The sequence below is a fragment of the Lissotriton helveticus genome, chromosome 10 (assembly GCF_964261635.1).
Source record: "Lissotriton helveticus chromosome 10, aLisHel1.1, whole genome shotgun sequence".
In the NCBI taxonomy this organism is placed as follows: Eukaryota; Metazoa; Chordata; class Amphibia; order Caudata; family Salamandridae; genus Lissotriton; species Lissotriton helveticus.
In genome coordinates, this window is record NC_136071.1 from 366467025 (window position 1) to 366484842 (window position 17818).

The window sequence follows — 17818 nt, forward strand, 5'->3', positions numbered from 1 at the left end:
GGTAATAACTGGTAAGTGGTTCTGAGTAAATGTCACTTCTTGATGGTCACTTGTAAAGGGGTGTCAACAAGCACTGGGGTTGCTTTTTGCGGCAAGGCCAGTATCTTCCACCTCTTGAAAGTTAAAGTGTCTTTAGAAAGACTAGTAAAACTCACCTTCCATTACAGCACAATTGTTTCTATTAACATGATTACATCCAGGGGCTGCACACTATACAACAATCTTTCTCCATGCAATGTTCTTAAAACAGTGTGTGAAAAATTAAATTGACTTAAACTTTTTCTTTGCATATTTATTTTGAATGCCCCTCTCCTTCCCTTCTACCTTCTGCATGCCTGTTGTGTATATAAACTTCTCCAAATTGCATACCTGCCTTGATCTCCTGCTTTGATTTTTTGAAACCATATCCCTGCAGCCTAACAATATCTATTTATTCCATCAACCTTTGCTTCTTACATACCCCCTCCTAATGATTATACCTGTCATTAATGCAAAAACAAAGTAACTGGAGTAAATGCATGGAATAGTTTTGTTAGGAGCACAAGACTAATTCCAATAACCAGTGGCTAGACCACTAACTTTGGGCTTCCGAGTAGCGTACTACTTGCCGTAAAGCACTCCAACGCCTCATCAAGGGTAATAAGTGCTATATAAATGCAATTTCAATACAATGCAATACAGAGTGCAGCAGGCTGCTCTTTTTTCCTGATCTACTAATAAACCCAATAGTTTCACAATTTAATTCACAAGCACTCTGTTCGTGATCCAATATATGCCATGCTGTATTACGCCTTTCCTAGGAGGCGCTCCGCTAGCTCACTGTCTTGATCTTGAGTCTCTTCTTGATACACATGCAGTTTGGTCAGTCATGAGTTACACATTCGTCCCAGTGAAGTTTGGAGCCCTAGTCACTAGTGTTCAATTAAAAAAAAGTCTGATAGAGAGCAAAATATTCTAAAAGTAAGGTTTGCTTTTCTTATTCCGCGTTCTCTAAAAACGTAGGGAATCAAAGACAAGCCAAAGTAAGCATTTTATACACATTGTAGGTGGTCCTTAAAGACGCCCAAATAGAGAACAGGCATGGGTATTCAAAGCTCCTCATCGAAACAACCACACAGACTAGTGATAGTTGGCAAGCCTGGGTGTTATTTTGTTAACGAATCATTAAAAACAGAAGGCAAGATTTCTTGAAATCATGCATTTATATATTGGATGCAGTGATACTCATTAGGGGCTAAGGACTTTGATTTGATTACTGACACAATAACATGCAGTTTAGCTTGAATAAAACATTTTAGGCGTCAACTACTTAAATCGACTTATAATAAAACAGATTAACTCTATATTGACCATAACACAGTAATTTGCAATATCAACTCTATCTAAGTCTCTCCCACAGATCAGCTTGAATTCTCTTCATGGAACTTTTGGTAGCAGCACGCCTGACATTTCTGATGTCTTCTCTACACTTTTTCTTTTCCTTTTCTAGAGCATGAATAAGTTGGTTACACAATCTATTTTTGATTTTCTCTAGTTTTGCCATTGTATCCTCATCTTTTTGATCTAAAATGTCTTTGTACTTCGAAGAGTTACACTTGATCACTTTTAGCATCTTATCAGTCTTTTCGTCCAACTTTTTCTGTAGCGTTTGTTTGTAGTCCTGCTCCAGTGTTTCCAGTTTCTTTTCAAACATGTCAATGTACTCTTTTATCAGCTCAGACTCTCTCTCTTTCACTATCTTCTCTGCGTTGGCATACATCACATTGGTGTAGCATCGGCCATCATTCTGCTTCACCATGTTGTCAATCATCCTGATCAGATCATCTACTTGTTTTTGACTTGCTTCTCCTTCTAGCCTGTTGTTGAAGGCACAGTATCGGCCTCCACACATCCTGATCAGCTCCTTGAGATCTTTATTGCCCTCATTAACATACTGCTCCATCGTTTGATCATCCCTCTCTATCTGATCCCTTCCGTTGAACAAGACTATCATGTATTCTGCCGCTTGCCTTCCAAATAAATCTTGAATCTTCTGGAAAGCCTTCTTTTCTTCTTCTGTGAAACGACCGGTCTGTAGCACCAGCAGGATGGCGTGAGGTCCAGGCAAGGACTTTGTAATGCTGCGCCCAATCTCCCTGACAACCTTCTTGTCTGAGAGCTCTGTGTCAAATAAACCTGGAGTATCTACAACCACAATCTTTCTGTTATTATATTTTCGTTCATGCCTTTCACATTTCTCGGTTTCTGAATTTGAAGAATAGCTTGAAGCAAACTTTTTCTTGCCCAGGATTGTGTTCCCGGCTGTACTTTTGCCAGCTCCAGTTTTACCCAAAAGTATAATCCTGAGTTCCAATTTCGCGCTGTCATATTCTGCATCTATTTTACCTGTTGAAGACATGGAAACATAGATATTTTTAATTTATTCAAATGAAACACATTTTTTTGTTTTTTTATTGCATTCTCTCTCTCTCTCTCCCTCCCTCTCCTCTCTCTCTCTCTCTCTCTCTCTCTCTCTCCCTCCCTTTCTCTCTCTCTCATAGTTGTAGAAGCCTGGATTGTTGAACGCTCCTGTGGAGACACTGATGCGGCCATGAACTCTAAACACTAGTGTAGGATCAGTGTTATCAAAATGTCGATATCCTAATCCACAATCTCTTTCTTTCTTCTGGCTTTAATCAGGATATAAGGGAATGTGAGAGGTAGATGGTGGTCGAGGAAAAACAGTGAGCCTTTCCCTTCCTCCTTCCAGGGGTCACAATGTCAGTGGTCAGCAGAAGTCGCATGAGCCATGGGAGGGGATGGGAATCCTCTTGAGCTCATGTCTCCAGACATGGCAACATTTTCAAACTGAGAAGTGGGAGATTTTGAAAAGAAACATGGAAGTGCATTTTCCCCATTGGTTATATTCAAGCAGAGGCCTTTTTAGGTGAGAGATGCCTAAAATAAGGCCATTTTTGGCTTAAAAATCAAGTGTCTCCCACCTCAATCGGGTCTATTGGAATGTGTGTGTCTCTGACTGTGACATGCCAAATGAAGAGAGGTAACTTGGCATCTCCAAGGGAGATCCAGAAATTATGGAGGCTTTCGCTTCTCTTTACAGCTCCTGCTGTCTGTCTTTGTTAGTTTTTGATGGAGCTATCAACATGGCTGTTACTGACAAACATGGAAACAATGAACAGTAAAAGACCAGCCATGAATATTTTGAAACGTCCTGGGTCTTCTTCACAGCTTAATTTTCATTAGAATTTGTTTAAGTAATAATTAGCGGTTCAAACTAACTTAGTAGGATTAATGAAAAATCCTTTTGTGAATTTAATTCATCCAAAGTTCATTAACCAACATAAATAGTTATTAATCAAGAGAACATACACAAAACATGAATAACAAACACAAAGGTGTATTGGAAAAAGAGTTTATCAAATAGTAAATGGTCAATAGTTTGATATACAGATAGAATATATTCAGAAATAATTAGGTTTGCAGGTGAATAACAAATTAATTGATAAACAACTCAACAAAACCTAAATACACCTATCCAAAACCAATATAGAATAAAACAGAAGATAGATGAGGTGGAGGTCGACGTTTCGGTCTCCTAAATGAAACTTTGAGAGACCATCTTCAGGACAGTAGTCATTTGTAAACTGTATAAAAAAACAATGTAATCTGAAATATAAATATTTACAATTACATATTCATAGTTATTATGTACAAATTTTACAACACCTTTGTGAGAAAACAAGTGACAATGACAACAAACATTCCTATACAGACATACAAAACATATTAATGGACCTTAGTTTCATTGAGAAAATTCTTTGAATTAAATCTACATCAGACCGGCCCATCGCATGTGGTCATATGGAAGATATTAAAGATTATATCATAACAACATCAACAACTGAATGGAACCTAAATAGAAATTCACTTTTCGCTGAGTCAATAATTGAAAGTATAATTCATCATAAACCATATTAATGTTTCATTGAGATCCATTTAAGTAGATAGCAAAGTTTATAAAAAAACGGCATTTGACACAATTCATATCTAGCAACACACAAATTAAAGCACAAGATTACAATTATATGATTGATCAAGGTTCATAGTTTGATCAAATGATCGAATTTCAATTTATTAACTTAATGCAGAATAAGATCCTCATGACCATATGTTGGATACATGCAGATGTTTTAATAACACAATAGACGATTTACCTCAATTAGACTGGTGTTAGACTTTAGGTAATTTAAAATATGAGCCTTCTCTGTGGAAGCGATTGAATCTGTGCTGCTCCTAAATAGGAACCGTATAATTAGTCAAAAAATGAACCTTTTAATAACTGACACACATTATGGTGTAAAGATCATATAATACCTAATGTTATGGCAACCTGTAGCTTGAATTCTTGTCAGGCAAGGGTCATGGAAATTGACGTCAAACGTCCGTAATCTACAAAGTAAGACCCAAATTTGAAGACAGTGAATAAGCATAAATTAACCGACATGTAGTGACTCAACACTGATTCAACGTTAGGTCATAGATAGGGGACATACCTATCAATTTATGTAGAGTAACGTAGACATACGGTTAACTGCAGTTTAAGTTCTGATCATGCACGAGTCAAAGCGATCGAAGTCAAACGTCAGAGATCTACAAGGTAAAGCCCAGATTTAACGACAATAGAAATACAGAAGATGTTTGGGTTCACGGGCCGCAGGGTAAAAATGAAACGGAAACATACCTATTGTTTTATGTTAGAAGACTTCCCAATTAATTATCCAACGCGGTATTCACCAGCAGTTATGAAAATTCAGCGAATTTTTGGGAGTCTATTAAGGTAGATAATATCATGTCACATAATGGTCGTCTTAAACTCAAATTGGAGCGTATTGAAAGGAAAAGGCAAAAATAATTACCTCGCCACAACCACGTAGTCAGTTAAGGTCGTTGAGAATTACGGATAGGAAATATATTCACTCTAAAAAAGGGGAAATAAATACTATCAGTTTCACAGATCCTTGTCCGACAAATTTTAGACTAAGGAAACCTAAATTAAACGAGCTTACCTAGAATCTCCATTTGTATCAGTCACGGGACACGAGTTAAATGCAGCAAGCACGAGTCTGCCGAATTCATTCCGATTTAAAGCGTGTTTGGAGTGCAAAACAGGACTAGAAAGTAGCCGCCATTTTGGATAGGGATCCAGACGTAAATTAATTTGTCAAGAACGCACGAGAGATTGTCAAAACGGTAAACTTATTCGTTTTAAAGGGTCACTTGTGAACACAGAGAGTGAAAAATCCAAGGAGTCGCTAAGGATTATAAGCGAGGGATCGATTTGTATCACTAAGAAGATCACAAATGAGAAGGCATACAGGAGCTGCCATCTTGGAAAGAGAACTCTACAGCGTTGTTTGAGAATCATCAAAGAGGGCTCTTTACAGGACAATATGAATGCCACAACCAAGGCACATAAATGTAAACCAAATTAGTCTTGGAGGAATATAAATTTCGTTAAAGCGATATGTATATGTTGAAAAAACATCCGCAATATATCCAAGCTTTTTACATCGGTATACAATCGCAATTCTACAGATGTGCAGTCATGGAACAATATATAATCATAAAATAACCTAGATATTCCAATTGTTAATGAGTATGACACATATTTGGCATATATCTAGTTTTTTGATAGACTTTTGCTACCTACTTAAATGGATCTCAATGAAACATTAATATGGTTTATGATGAATATACTTTCAATTATTGACTCAGCGAAAAGTGAATTTCTATTTAGGTTCCATTCAGTTGTTGATGTTGTTATGATATAATCTTTAATATCTTCCATATGACCACATGCGATGGGCCGGTCTGATGTAGATTTAATTCAAAGAATTTTCTCAATGAAACTAAGGTCCATTAATATGTTTTGTATGTCTGTATAGGAATGTTTGTTGTCATTGTCGCTTGTTTTCTCACAAAGGTGTTGTAAAATTTGTACATAATAACTATGGATATGTAATTGTAAATATTTATATTTCAGATTACATTGGTCTTTTATACAGTTTACAAATGACTACTGTCCTGAAGATGGTCTCTCAAAGTTTCATTTAGGAGACCGAAACGTCGACCTCCACCTCATCTATCTTCTGTTTTATTCTATATTGATTTTGGATAGGTGTATTTAGGTTTTGTTGAGTTGTTTATCAATTAATTTGTTATTCACCTGCAAACCTAATTATTTCTGAATATATTCTATCTGTATATCAAACTATTGACCATTTACTATTTGATCAACTCTTTTTCCAATACACCTTTGTGTTTGTTATTCATGTTTTGTGTATGTTCTCTTGATTAATAACTATTTATGTTGGTTAATGAACTTTGGATGAATTAAATTCACAAAAGGATTTTTCATTAATCCTACTAAGTTAGTTTGAACCGCTAATTGTTACTTAAACAAATTCCCTTGACGGCACCTTTACCCTTTTATGTAATCACCCAAGCCCTCAAGGGTTTTTTGGGTTGCTTACTGTTTTTCAATAATTTTCATTAGGACATGCTCTCCAGAGCCTTCTATATACCCGAAATGAATGTCCTGATTTGTTGCTATTGATGCTTACTGCCAGCCTCGGCTAATCACACTGTAAATTTCTAAATTTCAAAAGCAGGAAGTTGTCAGAGCCATGTTGGGATGCTATCACTGCTCCCCTGGACATGAAATTATATTTCCAGTTTAGGGTTGGCGCCTTGCCCTTTAAAACATTCTCTCAAAAATGGATCTCAATCGGAGACTCTTTATTGCCAATTAGTAAATTTCTACAGAATCGATTGGTCTTGCCTGCCCAAGTTACATCATTCCCTTGTAAGAAATGGATTCAACTATTATGCAGTCAACTAAGGACTTGTAGCAGTGGGGTTGCACTCAGAGTTTCTCAGTTCAGACCCAAAGCTCACTTATGCTCTTGTTATTGCTCAATTTTTGGGGTGGATTTGGGTAATTAGAGCCAGGGGAATAAGGGAGAACTAAATGAACTTAACTGTCTTTGATTACCTTGTTTGTATAATTGTGGAGTCCTATCTTTCTTATAAAGTTGTTCACTATGCCAGTATTAGAATTGTAATATGTCATTGATGGAATTATATTCATGTCATATAGTTATGTCATATAGGAATTGTTGAGATGTCAGTAGATTCTATGTTAGGATTCAAAGAGAGACTGAAGCAGTTGCTGACTTTACCTACTTGTTGATGGATGGTATCCTCTAAGAAATAAACCTGACAAGAAGCTGTTACAAGTGTCTACTTTTATTTCTGGGAATACTTCAATCATCTTTTCAAATGGCCATGATGAATGATATAGTCCAATATTTGTCTATTCAAGAGCTGTTCCTTTATAATTGATGTATTATGTAGTCGTCCTTCTCATTTTTCTTGCAATTTACTTCGAGTCCACATTGGGGACTGAGAAGTTAAACTCTGTATTATTGTGTATGCTTTAGGAAGTTCCATTACTGTATGGTGCGATGCTACGGTTCTCATACCTAAATGAATTCATATGTTGCCTACATATCTTACCTTGTTCAAATTTTTATCTTTTAATTTTTTTTCTTTTGCTTTCTAATTGCTTTTATGGCTGAAGTGTTGAATAAAGCGTATTAGATCACTAATAGTATATTAAAAAGTAGGACATGTGTTTTTACATGTCTTGAAAGTACAACATCGACAATGTTGTTTTTTCTCATAGAAAGGCTTGTAGCTCCTTTACTTATTACAGAGTTACATGCTGAAAGCTCATTTTTTCAAGCTGGCTCCTTATTGCCATGCTTTCAGTTATGAAACAAATTGTTGTATTGAACCTGACTTGACTGAAGGCGAATTGAATGTACGTTTTGCACAAATGACAACTTCAGAAGGTTGCCACTATTGTCCAATGTATTTGAGCGACTGTTTACAGCTGCACACAAGTTTCTATACTTGAGACTACACCTGTGCTCCTTAGACAATTAAAAAAAGGACTGTGCCTGTGGTGCCCTACTCGAGGAAAAGTCATCCCTGAAGGAGTAACACTAATAATTAGTTATCTTCCTGTTGCAGCTACAGGGCCACAAAAGCTGAAGAAGCCTGCTTTGGCAACTTGGTAGCCAAGAGTGCCTGACCAGAGCTGGCTGCCAAAGTGCAGCCTGGGAGACCAAGTCCTGATCGTCAAATGTTGCACAGAGGAGTGGCCCCAAAAAGCCTACTTCACCTGATCAGCGACCTCAACATCCTTTAGCATCTTCAGCATGCTGCATCCCGTGCTTGAGGACCACTCCATAGAAGTCTATGGTGGTTAACCCACAGAACTCGGAAATGGAGTGGAGACTGCTTTGACTGCAAGTCTCATTGGCCCCTGTGACTCACCCCCTGCGGAAGTTCGTCACCATATCAGGCCAGAGTATTTCATTTACAACTTGAGAAAAAGTTTTCAAAGCACTAAAAACAGTAGTTGCCAATGATTGTTTGCCATTTGAATTAGAAGCAGTGAATTATTGTTTACTTAATAATTTATATCTCAGGAACCCTCCTGTGGATATTGTTCATTTTGGGGTCTAAATTTCATATAAATAAGTTCTGATTTTATAAATTGGTGTTGGATTTCCTTTGTGTCATGTTTTTTTCGTATTCAACTGTTTTGGTACTTCTAAATGCTTTGCACTTGTTTCTTTGACAAAGCCTGACAGCTCAAATCCACAGCTGTCTAGGGTTGAGCTAAGGTTTTGTAAAGGAGCCTGGTGGAACCCAATATTGATTTGTAGGTTCATTACAAAGTGAGGTCGCACAACACACCATATAATATACCGCTGTGCTCAGGATATCATTTTGTACTTGCAGATTACATGCCTTTTAAGACATGGCAAAGCAGAATATCTCTTTCTGATTCTGATACAATGAGAACAATTGAGGAATATAACTATAGCAATTGTTATTTAGAGTACAAACAGTGATGTAAATCACAGCTACTACTACCTCTAGTTCTACTACTATTAGTACTTCAAATAGTGGTTCAGGTACTCTTTAAATATGAGTAACAATGCTGTTATTATTTGCAGTGAATATGATTGTTAGCCTTAATATGATATTAAATGCAATGGCCACTCATCTCCATCATTATTGTTCCTTTTGCCAATGAACCCGCACCGTATTAGAGCTGTGGGCAGTTGCACGAAAGAGTTTGAGATGCACACTGACAGTTTGGCACTAAGAAGTGGTCAACTGTCATCGTGTCCCCTGAAGGCACCTCAAGGACAAAAGAGGTTTTAGAAAACCACAAGGAAAGGTTTATGCATGCATGTGGGTGCAGCCGTAAACTGTAGCCACTTGCATGGGGATTCCAGCACGCCAGGTTTGTCACAAGCAAAGGTGGACCACCGGCTTGAAACAGTGGATTCACTTTTTACTAATGCTCTCTTCCAAATGCAGGCACATGTGTGTGCTTGCAGTGGGGATACTGCATTTTCTGTAATAGTATGCACTGTTTCAATATGCGTCAGGCATACCCTTGACCGTTGCGCAAACATGAAACGTGTTCTCTCTGTGTAATCAGGGTCTAGATGCTGTTTCATTCTTTTGGCCAGCCTGTTAAAGTGGCCATTTTAATTACAGTTGTCAACCATATAGTTTAAAATTCAAATCTGATGCTATTCTGATAAGCCCAGTTCTTCTTTGGTTTCACTTCCTATGCCATTATTGGATTTTATTTTGTGGGGTGTCGTACCATGCAATGTTCATTGAGCCATGTTATGGGCTTTGATGGGTTATATTTGGTTATATTATGCTGTGCTAGTCAATGTACAAATACATGTACAGAATTGAATCAGATGCGGCTTGGCTGGCAACTCAACATGGCAGTTGTGCTGTGATTTGGACCCCGTCCATTGCTCACTCATCCAGATTAATCCCAGAGTGCTGGGTCATCCATTTGCCTCCATGCATCGACACTGCTGAATCCCAGGAACCCACCCAAGGCAAAAAAAGGAAGTGCCCCAACAAATGGGTGGGGAGCGTCAAAGTCCTAAAGGCCTCACCACCAGTTGCAGCAGGCAGTGGGCCATGGAGTGGGCCTTTTCTCAATGTGCCACTGGATTCAAGCTAGCCTGGCTGATGAGTGGTCAAGCCTCCAAAACTGATCCCAGCATACTTATTTCTAGTCCAGGGAGGACCTGGCTTGGCAGGTCAGGCTGGTCTGTTCCCATGAGGAGCAGGATCAAGACTGATTTTTACTTGGCTGGATCTGAACTGGGGTGGCATAGTGAGCAAAAGAAGGATGTATTACACCCAGAACTATGACTGGGGGTGAGCGGTTGAAAAGGTTCAGCACTCCATCCATCATCTTGTTGTGTTTGGCATGTTTGCCATAAGTGGCCATGGGTACTTTGCTCGCTGGGCCACTGGATTAAAGCCAGCCTGGCTGATGAGGGGTGAAACCCCAAAACCATTCCCAGGATGTTTCTTTATGGTCCAGAGAGGACCTGGCCAGGCAGTTTGGTCTGGTCTGTTCCCATGAGGAGCAGGGTCAAGACTAATTGGAGTGGCATAGTGAGCAAAATAATGATGGATCAAACTCAGATCTGTGGCTAAGAGTGAGCAGTTGAAAGGTTTTAGCATTCCATCCATTATACAATGTTTTCTGTGGGCCTAAGCAGCTCACAGAGAGTCCAGGGGATTTTCCACTAAACCAACACCTGGCCTGACTGGAAATGGCAATTGCCTCTCCTGGTGAGCCTAATACCCTGGTGAGAAGCTGGGTGCCCTGAGTGCTTTTGGGTACCTGGGCTCTTCAAGATGACAACACAGTGAGGGTGGGTTACGGCCCATTGTTTTGTCCTCTCCATCCTGCAGGGCTCACACAGTGCTGGCGTGGCAGGGATGTATGACATTACAACGCATGCTTTTACATCGCATGCTTTTACAACGCGGTTTTTACAACGCATACCATTACAACGCATAGTGCTTTTAGGCGCTGGATAGTGAATTGTTTAATTTACTATTCCAACTCCAGTCCCCGTGGATAGTAGGGAAGGTGTTGGATAGTAAATTAAACCCATTCCCTATCCTAGAGCGCCCCCAGCGCAATGCGTTGTAATGGTTTGCGTTGTAAAAGTTGCGTTGTAAAGGCACTGCGTGGCAAAAGTTGCATTGTAAAGGTTGTTTACCGCGTGGCAGTGCCCAGTCTTCTATAGGCTCTGTAAAGGCAGCTGGTGCAACGGAGGGCCTAAATGCACTCAACTTTCCCTGCCTTCTGCTCTGGAGGTCTGTACTAACCTGCAAAGAAGCCAGATTTTGGAGCTTCTGGAATGGGATGCCCAGGGGGTATATCCCATGCCCTCCTGGGCAGGTAGACAGCCGCTTCTGGAAACTACTGTATTGGGCCTTTCAGAGAGAATTGTGATTCTCCACCAACCATCACACCATAATTGCCTTCTCAAGCCTGGCCCCTGAGTCCCTGCTGATCCCTTCTTAGGGTATGCTGCCAGCATGCTTAACTGGTCACAGGGCAGGGCCTGTGAAGTCACTGATAAATCAGGGTAAAGAAACAGCAGATTGAACCCCATAAGAATAATTTATTTGCTGGTCCTGGTTCACACTGCTCATTCGGCCCCCACACCTGGCCTCATATGGGAAAGAGGGTCTGCAACCTCTCGCAGAACCCGGTGCACATTGGCCCTCCTTGGAAGCCACCCATTCGCTTCTCCCTTCCATCATTAGGGACCTCTGTTTCCTTTGTCGGTGCCCACTCTGCATTTGCCTGGCTCAGCTGTCCTTTCTCTTTGTTGTCCCCTGGTCATGACCCCTTAGGTTCTGGCATCCACTGGCAGGTGCATGGTGCCTTGAGATAGTCCCCATTGTGAGTCTTGCCCCAATCCCCACTGAGACTATGGCAAACTTGACTGAATATTGACTGCCACTGAAACTATGAAAACTTACTGGAATCTAAAGTTGACACTATTACTGTTGACAATAATCTCCTCTGTGATGACCAACACAAGTTGACAGGTGGTGTCCAAATGGAGAATACGATCACAGAACTCCACATTGGACCTTCACTACTTGGTTCAGTCCCTTACAGATAGGGTTCACCTCTTGAAGTGCAGAGCGATGTATGCCGAGGGGTGCTTACCGCAGAAAAAAGTCAGAATCACTGGTATGCTGGAAGTTGTAGAGGGCTCAAACTCTGTAAACTTCTTTGAGTCCTGGTTCCAAGAGTTTCACACCATTATCTACTTTCCTCCTTCTCGATTGAAAGAGCACACCAGATTCTAGGGTTCCATCACGCCTGCTGGAGGTCTGGAGCCTGCATTACTGAGACCAGGATGCAGGGTTGTGAGTGGCAGGTCAGGTGTGACACATTGAAAAAGACATCTGCTGAAAAATGCTGTTCCCTGACTTTACCATGGCACTGTAAATCCAGAATTTTTTTCTGGGGGTTAAGAGGCACTTCAGAGAACACAGAGCCATGTATTCATTATTCCCTGCTCATCTCAAGATTATCTATGGCCAGAATTTGAAATTTTCTCTGACCCAGCGGTGGCCTGAAACTGGGTTGAAAATCAGGGTGTCTCCCCGAGGTCACCTATCCCGACTGCAGGGTACTGTGTTTCAAGGTGAGGGAGCCTGCCACCTTTTTAGGGGAGCCCACAACATGAGTTGCCATGGAACCCACCCTCCTTCTCATGAACAGGTGGCCCTGCTGGTGGCAGCATCCTTCCAAAAATCCCTTACCTCCATAATTTCATGCTCATCCACTTCCTTGATCATGAAGATCTATCACATACCCCATATTTTTCTTCTCCGGAGTCCCATCTGAGTGAGAACCCTCAACCTTCGGATGAACCTAGTTTAGTCACCCACAGTAGTTGTAACCGAAGCTGGCACTGACTTCTTTAAAATTTTGCTACCTGTCACTCTGTGTGGAATCAGGACAGAACACTTGGAATCATCATCCCTACTCTCAGTTTATGAGGGGCATCATGAGACAGTGTATTCTTCCTTTCGCATCTCTGTTTATCACCTGTGTCTCCAGAGTGGCTGGGTCATGATAGCTCTCTAACTTCCATAAGATGGAACAGTGCATCTTCATTTGTCTCTGCAACTTCACCGCTTTTCTAAGATGAGTGCAGGTCCTAATTGGTACTGTGCCAACACTCCCCCAAACAGAACATCCACGATGGCTATAGCTCTTCTTGGTGGCCTGTCATTTACGGAGTGCTCCTTCTAGTTTATAATGTTCTGACACTCTTTATTTTGTTTGCTATTCTTATGTTTGCCTCCTTACACCAGAGTCTCTATGTGATATTGAGGGATGGCTGGGTGTGTTGAAATATCATAAACGTGGGATGCAAAGCAAGGCTCCTGACCTTTATTCTCCTTAAAGATTGCTCCTTACACCAATACTGTTGTGACATAAACATTTTGGGGCATGGTACACCAGACAAAAAGGACAGAATAGACTCCCTATTGCAATGCCTCAAAGTTCACATAGCACTTTTGTAGGAATCCCATACAGTAGGAGAGGTGGAGGATAGATTACAGAAGTGCTTGAGTGGTCAGATATTCAGCACAGAATACTCCTCTTTTGCAAGGGCAGTTTGATCTGCATATGAGCTGAGATCCTCTTAAGTGTCCATAGATCAATTCTCGACCCTGTGGACGGGTTCAGATTCTTTGAAGGCGGATTAGTCCAGGTCCCTTTAGTTATTGGTAATATACCTGCACCCAAGGCCCTCAGCAAATGTTCCTCAGCAAATGGTCTGTGCACCCCGTTGGCTGGCTAGATATCCTATGGTTGTTTGGGGTGATTTTAATAGCACACTATATATGCACCCGCAGAGGTCCCATCCCACCCTTCCAGGGATAGAGACAACATCTCACATCAAAGTATTGCAACAGTGTTGGCAACACTGGACTCTCTGTGATGTATGAAGGGTGCGTAACCAAGCAACTCATCTCTTATCTTTTTATTCTCCAATCCTTGATCTCTGTGTGAGGTTGAATAGGGTGATATTCTCCATGGACTTGTGCCCCCGCACATCACAAATGTAATAATTGAGGCAGTATATATTGGTTCATAGCCTGTTAAGCCTGGGTCTTGAATAGGAAATGTTTGGACCGGCTTTTCTGGCCTGATGCCTCCCTGGGAAGATAGGTACCTTTGGGAAATCTTAGCCACACAATTGTCAGAATATTTCAAACAGAATACAGATACTACATCATCAACAGCTTTGGAATGGGAAGATATGAAGGTAGTAGTGTGCGACCACTGTACTAAAGGGGTGGTGGGGGAACTCAGACACATGCGCATTTCTCGCAAGAAATGTGCATGAGCGGTGCCCCCGCCTTCGCAGTTTTCACTGCGAACAAGATGAGAGAGGAGGAGGCCAGACGGGGATGCCGCAGATGCCACAGATAAAGTAAGGTGCTTTAAAGTTATTTTTTAAAACTTCAGCAATTGTTAATAATAGGACAGGCCAACTCCGCTCCGCCGCAAAGTGTGTGGGTTTTGAATGCAGAGTAGGCAAAACTCTGCACACTCCACATGCAGAGCAGAGTTCTCCACCCACAGTTAGCAGTAGGCAACAGTCAAAATGTTACCTTCGGACTTAGAATCTTTTCTGAAGTTTTTTCAACAGAGGGCCCAAGCTGCTCTCCACCACTCCAGGTTCCGCGAGGGTTCACCAGCTTGACTTTCAGGGAGCTGCCAGTCAAACTCTGGAAGTCGGACCTCCAGAGCTTTTCAGCAGGACAACCCTGGAATCTGGGCCGAGTCTCTCTTGAAGGTGGCCAGCTTGGCTCTCACGGTCAGGTTGGTCACCTCCTGGAGCTTTTATCATAAAGTTTCCCAAACCATCCCAAACTTCTGGAGTGTCTAAAACACAAATACAAGGGCTTAGAACCTCCTCAATGGTCCTTGGCAGGCCTAGATGTCTCTTCTAACAACGCCCTTTGTCAACTCATTAAAATGCCACTGGACACACTCCAGGAAGGGGACTCTGGCTGGTGAAGGGTCAGTTAAGCTCTGCTAACATTTAGCTGCAGGGCGTCCATCGTTACTTATTCTTGAAGCAAGGCAAAGTCCTCATAGCTGTAGTGCTAGAAAGTGCAGTAGTCTTCACCAGGCAGGTCCTTGGGGGTGCACATCAGGATTCCTGCAGGATAATCCTCCTTCTTCTAGTAATTGCTGGAAAAAGAACTCAGAGGCTCTGCACCTTTCACATATTCATCCAGTGATTTTTGGAGACACGCAGGGAAGCCCCCTTGTCCAATGAGGTGCAGGGCAACACCACAAAGCACGATAACTTCCTCCAAAGTGTGGATTAGTCTTGTCCCTGAAAGCACTATTTTCTCAAAATCCATCATGGCTGAAATCTCATCAAAGCAGAGCTACCTAACCAAACTCAGAGTATGGCTTATTTCCATAAACTCCCCTCACTCACATCTGTAAATTCCTTTCTTAAGCCTCCAATCGGGCAGGGAAAGGGGTGGCCCTAACTGACAGGCTTGCTTGGCCTGTTCTTGAAGCTGATGCTTTATGGTCCAACCCCCTGCTCTGGCATTCCTTGGCTTACAGGTAAGTCTTATAACTTCTTTTTTGTAAAAGTTAGGATAATTTCCACAAGAGTAATCTGTTGGATTTATCATTACCATTCTGTTAAATCTTTGAATTATATTTATTACTTTCCTAGCAATAGTTATGCATCCATAAAATATTGCCTTGTTAGCCTATGAAGCCAAGTATCTTCAATGGAGAAAATTAAATGTGCAATTTCTTCCTCACCAACGTTTATAAAACCTCTTTTACAAGCCCCCTGCTCATAATTACAGTACCCCCACACTGGAACATAAAGGGAAGACATGGAGGTTTTCAAATATGTAAAAACAATTTTGGTTATTGCTTCACAGTACCCACAACGCCAAATTTGATTTTGTAGTGAATTTCTTACATTGGGGAAAAATAAAATGGGCAGCTTTCACTCTTCAGGGTTAATAAAACATATTTTATAGGGACCCTGTTCATAGTTACATGAGCCCCAACCCCTTGAGCATCTAGGGGAGACCTTTTGGGTATCCACAATGTACAAAACAAGGATAATTGTTACTTTTAAAGGGGACTGAGAAAGTGTATTGAAGTCTAGAATCGGAAGTATACATGGAAGAGTGGTAGCTGGGAACAACAGTGGCATTCATGTTTGTGCCGTGCCGTGGATAGGCCCCGAAGACAAGCAGCTTGGTCAGCCAGCTATCTGTCCAGAGGCACCGGGGGTGGAGCAGCAGCAGAGTAATCATCACGGACTCAAGTCAGTTTGCCCACCGTGCTTGCCTGGAAACTTCCACCACCTAATTAATGCTGTTAGTCAGCCTTCTGGAAGTCCATATGCCCCTGGCCGGCCAGCCATCCATCCGCGAGGTACCGGGAGGGGCCAGAGCGGCAGTGGAGGAGTCATCATGGCCGAGGCCTGTGCATGCGTTTGAACACCACCTGGTTTCTGTTGCTAATCAGACCCCCCTGCAGCTCGCACTCCCCTGGCTGGTTGGGAAGAGTGGGGGGGCTTGCTGCAGCTCGCTGCAACTGGCTTTGACCCTGAATAGATTTTGGGTTGGGCTGTGAGACTGAGCTGGGAGCGAGAAAAGGGAGTAAGGAGCAGGGTAAAATCCTCCCTCTGCAGCGGCAATTTGCAGCAGTTCACTATATCACCTACATTCTCAGCCCACCGCCAGCCCCCAGCCTTCAGCCTTCAGCCTCAGCACCAATATTAGTACCAGCAATGGCACCAGCATCTGCACTAACCATGCATTACAAGCCATCATACATTGCAGACCACACACAGAGGCCTGGTTGACAGGCAGCAAACATTTAGTGGGGACGTTTATTTAGACTGCTGGCAAGGGGTCTCAGTGTCCCAGAATACCCTGAAAGGAGGAAGGAGGAGGAGCCTGGGTGCACATCCACACCGCTTGCTGAAAGCAGAGACCAGAGGAGGGTGGCTGGGCCTTCCTTCTTGGTCCCTCTCTTTCCACACTTGTTTAACAGCCATGGTATACAGTGTCACGAGGAGGATCGAAAAGGACTGGGAAATCCGGTTGCCCTGTTCAGCACGGAGCAGGTAGGGAAGGACGGTGTACCCCTGTGCTATATTTTAACTGCTCATCTCCCACTGTTCTGTGACTGAGGGACCGGGTGACTTTTTAGGGTTGAATTGGCAACACGGCATGTTGAGCATTCCCACCCTGTTTCTTTGTGTGCTATCATCATAGCAGTCTCTGTTCAGGCTTTTCATGAGCTACCCCAGCCTCTAGCATGTCCACTGTCTGTTTACAGCTGGAGAGTGTAGAGCAGACATCATTCCAGTCTGGGATTGCTATGGGGAAAAGTAAGGTGACTACGCTGCCCGTGAAGGCCACTACAGGCACAATAGTCACCATGGACTCTTTCCTACAAAGGGTGGTTGGAGTTCTTGATAAGTAGATATAGCTGGTGACTCAGTGCCTCTCCCGCTCCCCCATCAACCATCTTCTTTCAAGTTCCCCTAGGATGGTGCTGACCCCTGAAACTGTTCCAGGACTGTTCAATAGATCTTTAACGCAAGAATAAGAGGATATAGCTAGCTGCGTGGTTGGTCATCATTTACCACTCTCATCTACTATATTGGTCACCCACTCACAGGGGGTTAATTACCTACCACCCAGGAGCAAGCTATTCGCCCCAACAACCAATCAGCTGCCATTATGTCAGCTCCACAGGGGAGGACAAGAGGAGGGGCAGCAGCCGGTATAGGCTTGC

General features: G+C 42.1%; 1 protein-coding gene across 1 annotated transcript; it reads right to left on the reverse strand.

Moving 5' to 3' along the window:
• Positions 1–1183: 1183 nt before the first annotated feature.
• LOC144785213 (GTPase IMAP family member 9-like) lies at positions 1184–12230 on the reverse strand. The gene is made up of 2 exons (XM_078664247.1): positions 11968–12230; positions 1184–2385 (listed from the first exon to the last, which is right to left on the reverse strand). The coding sequence occupies exons 1-2, from the start codon at positions 12074–12076 to the stop codon at positions 1379–1381; spliced, it is 1116 nt and encodes a 371-aa protein (XP_078520373.1). The 5' UTR covers positions 12077–12230; the 3' UTR covers positions 1184–1378.
• Positions 12231–17818: the final 5588 nt, after the last annotated feature.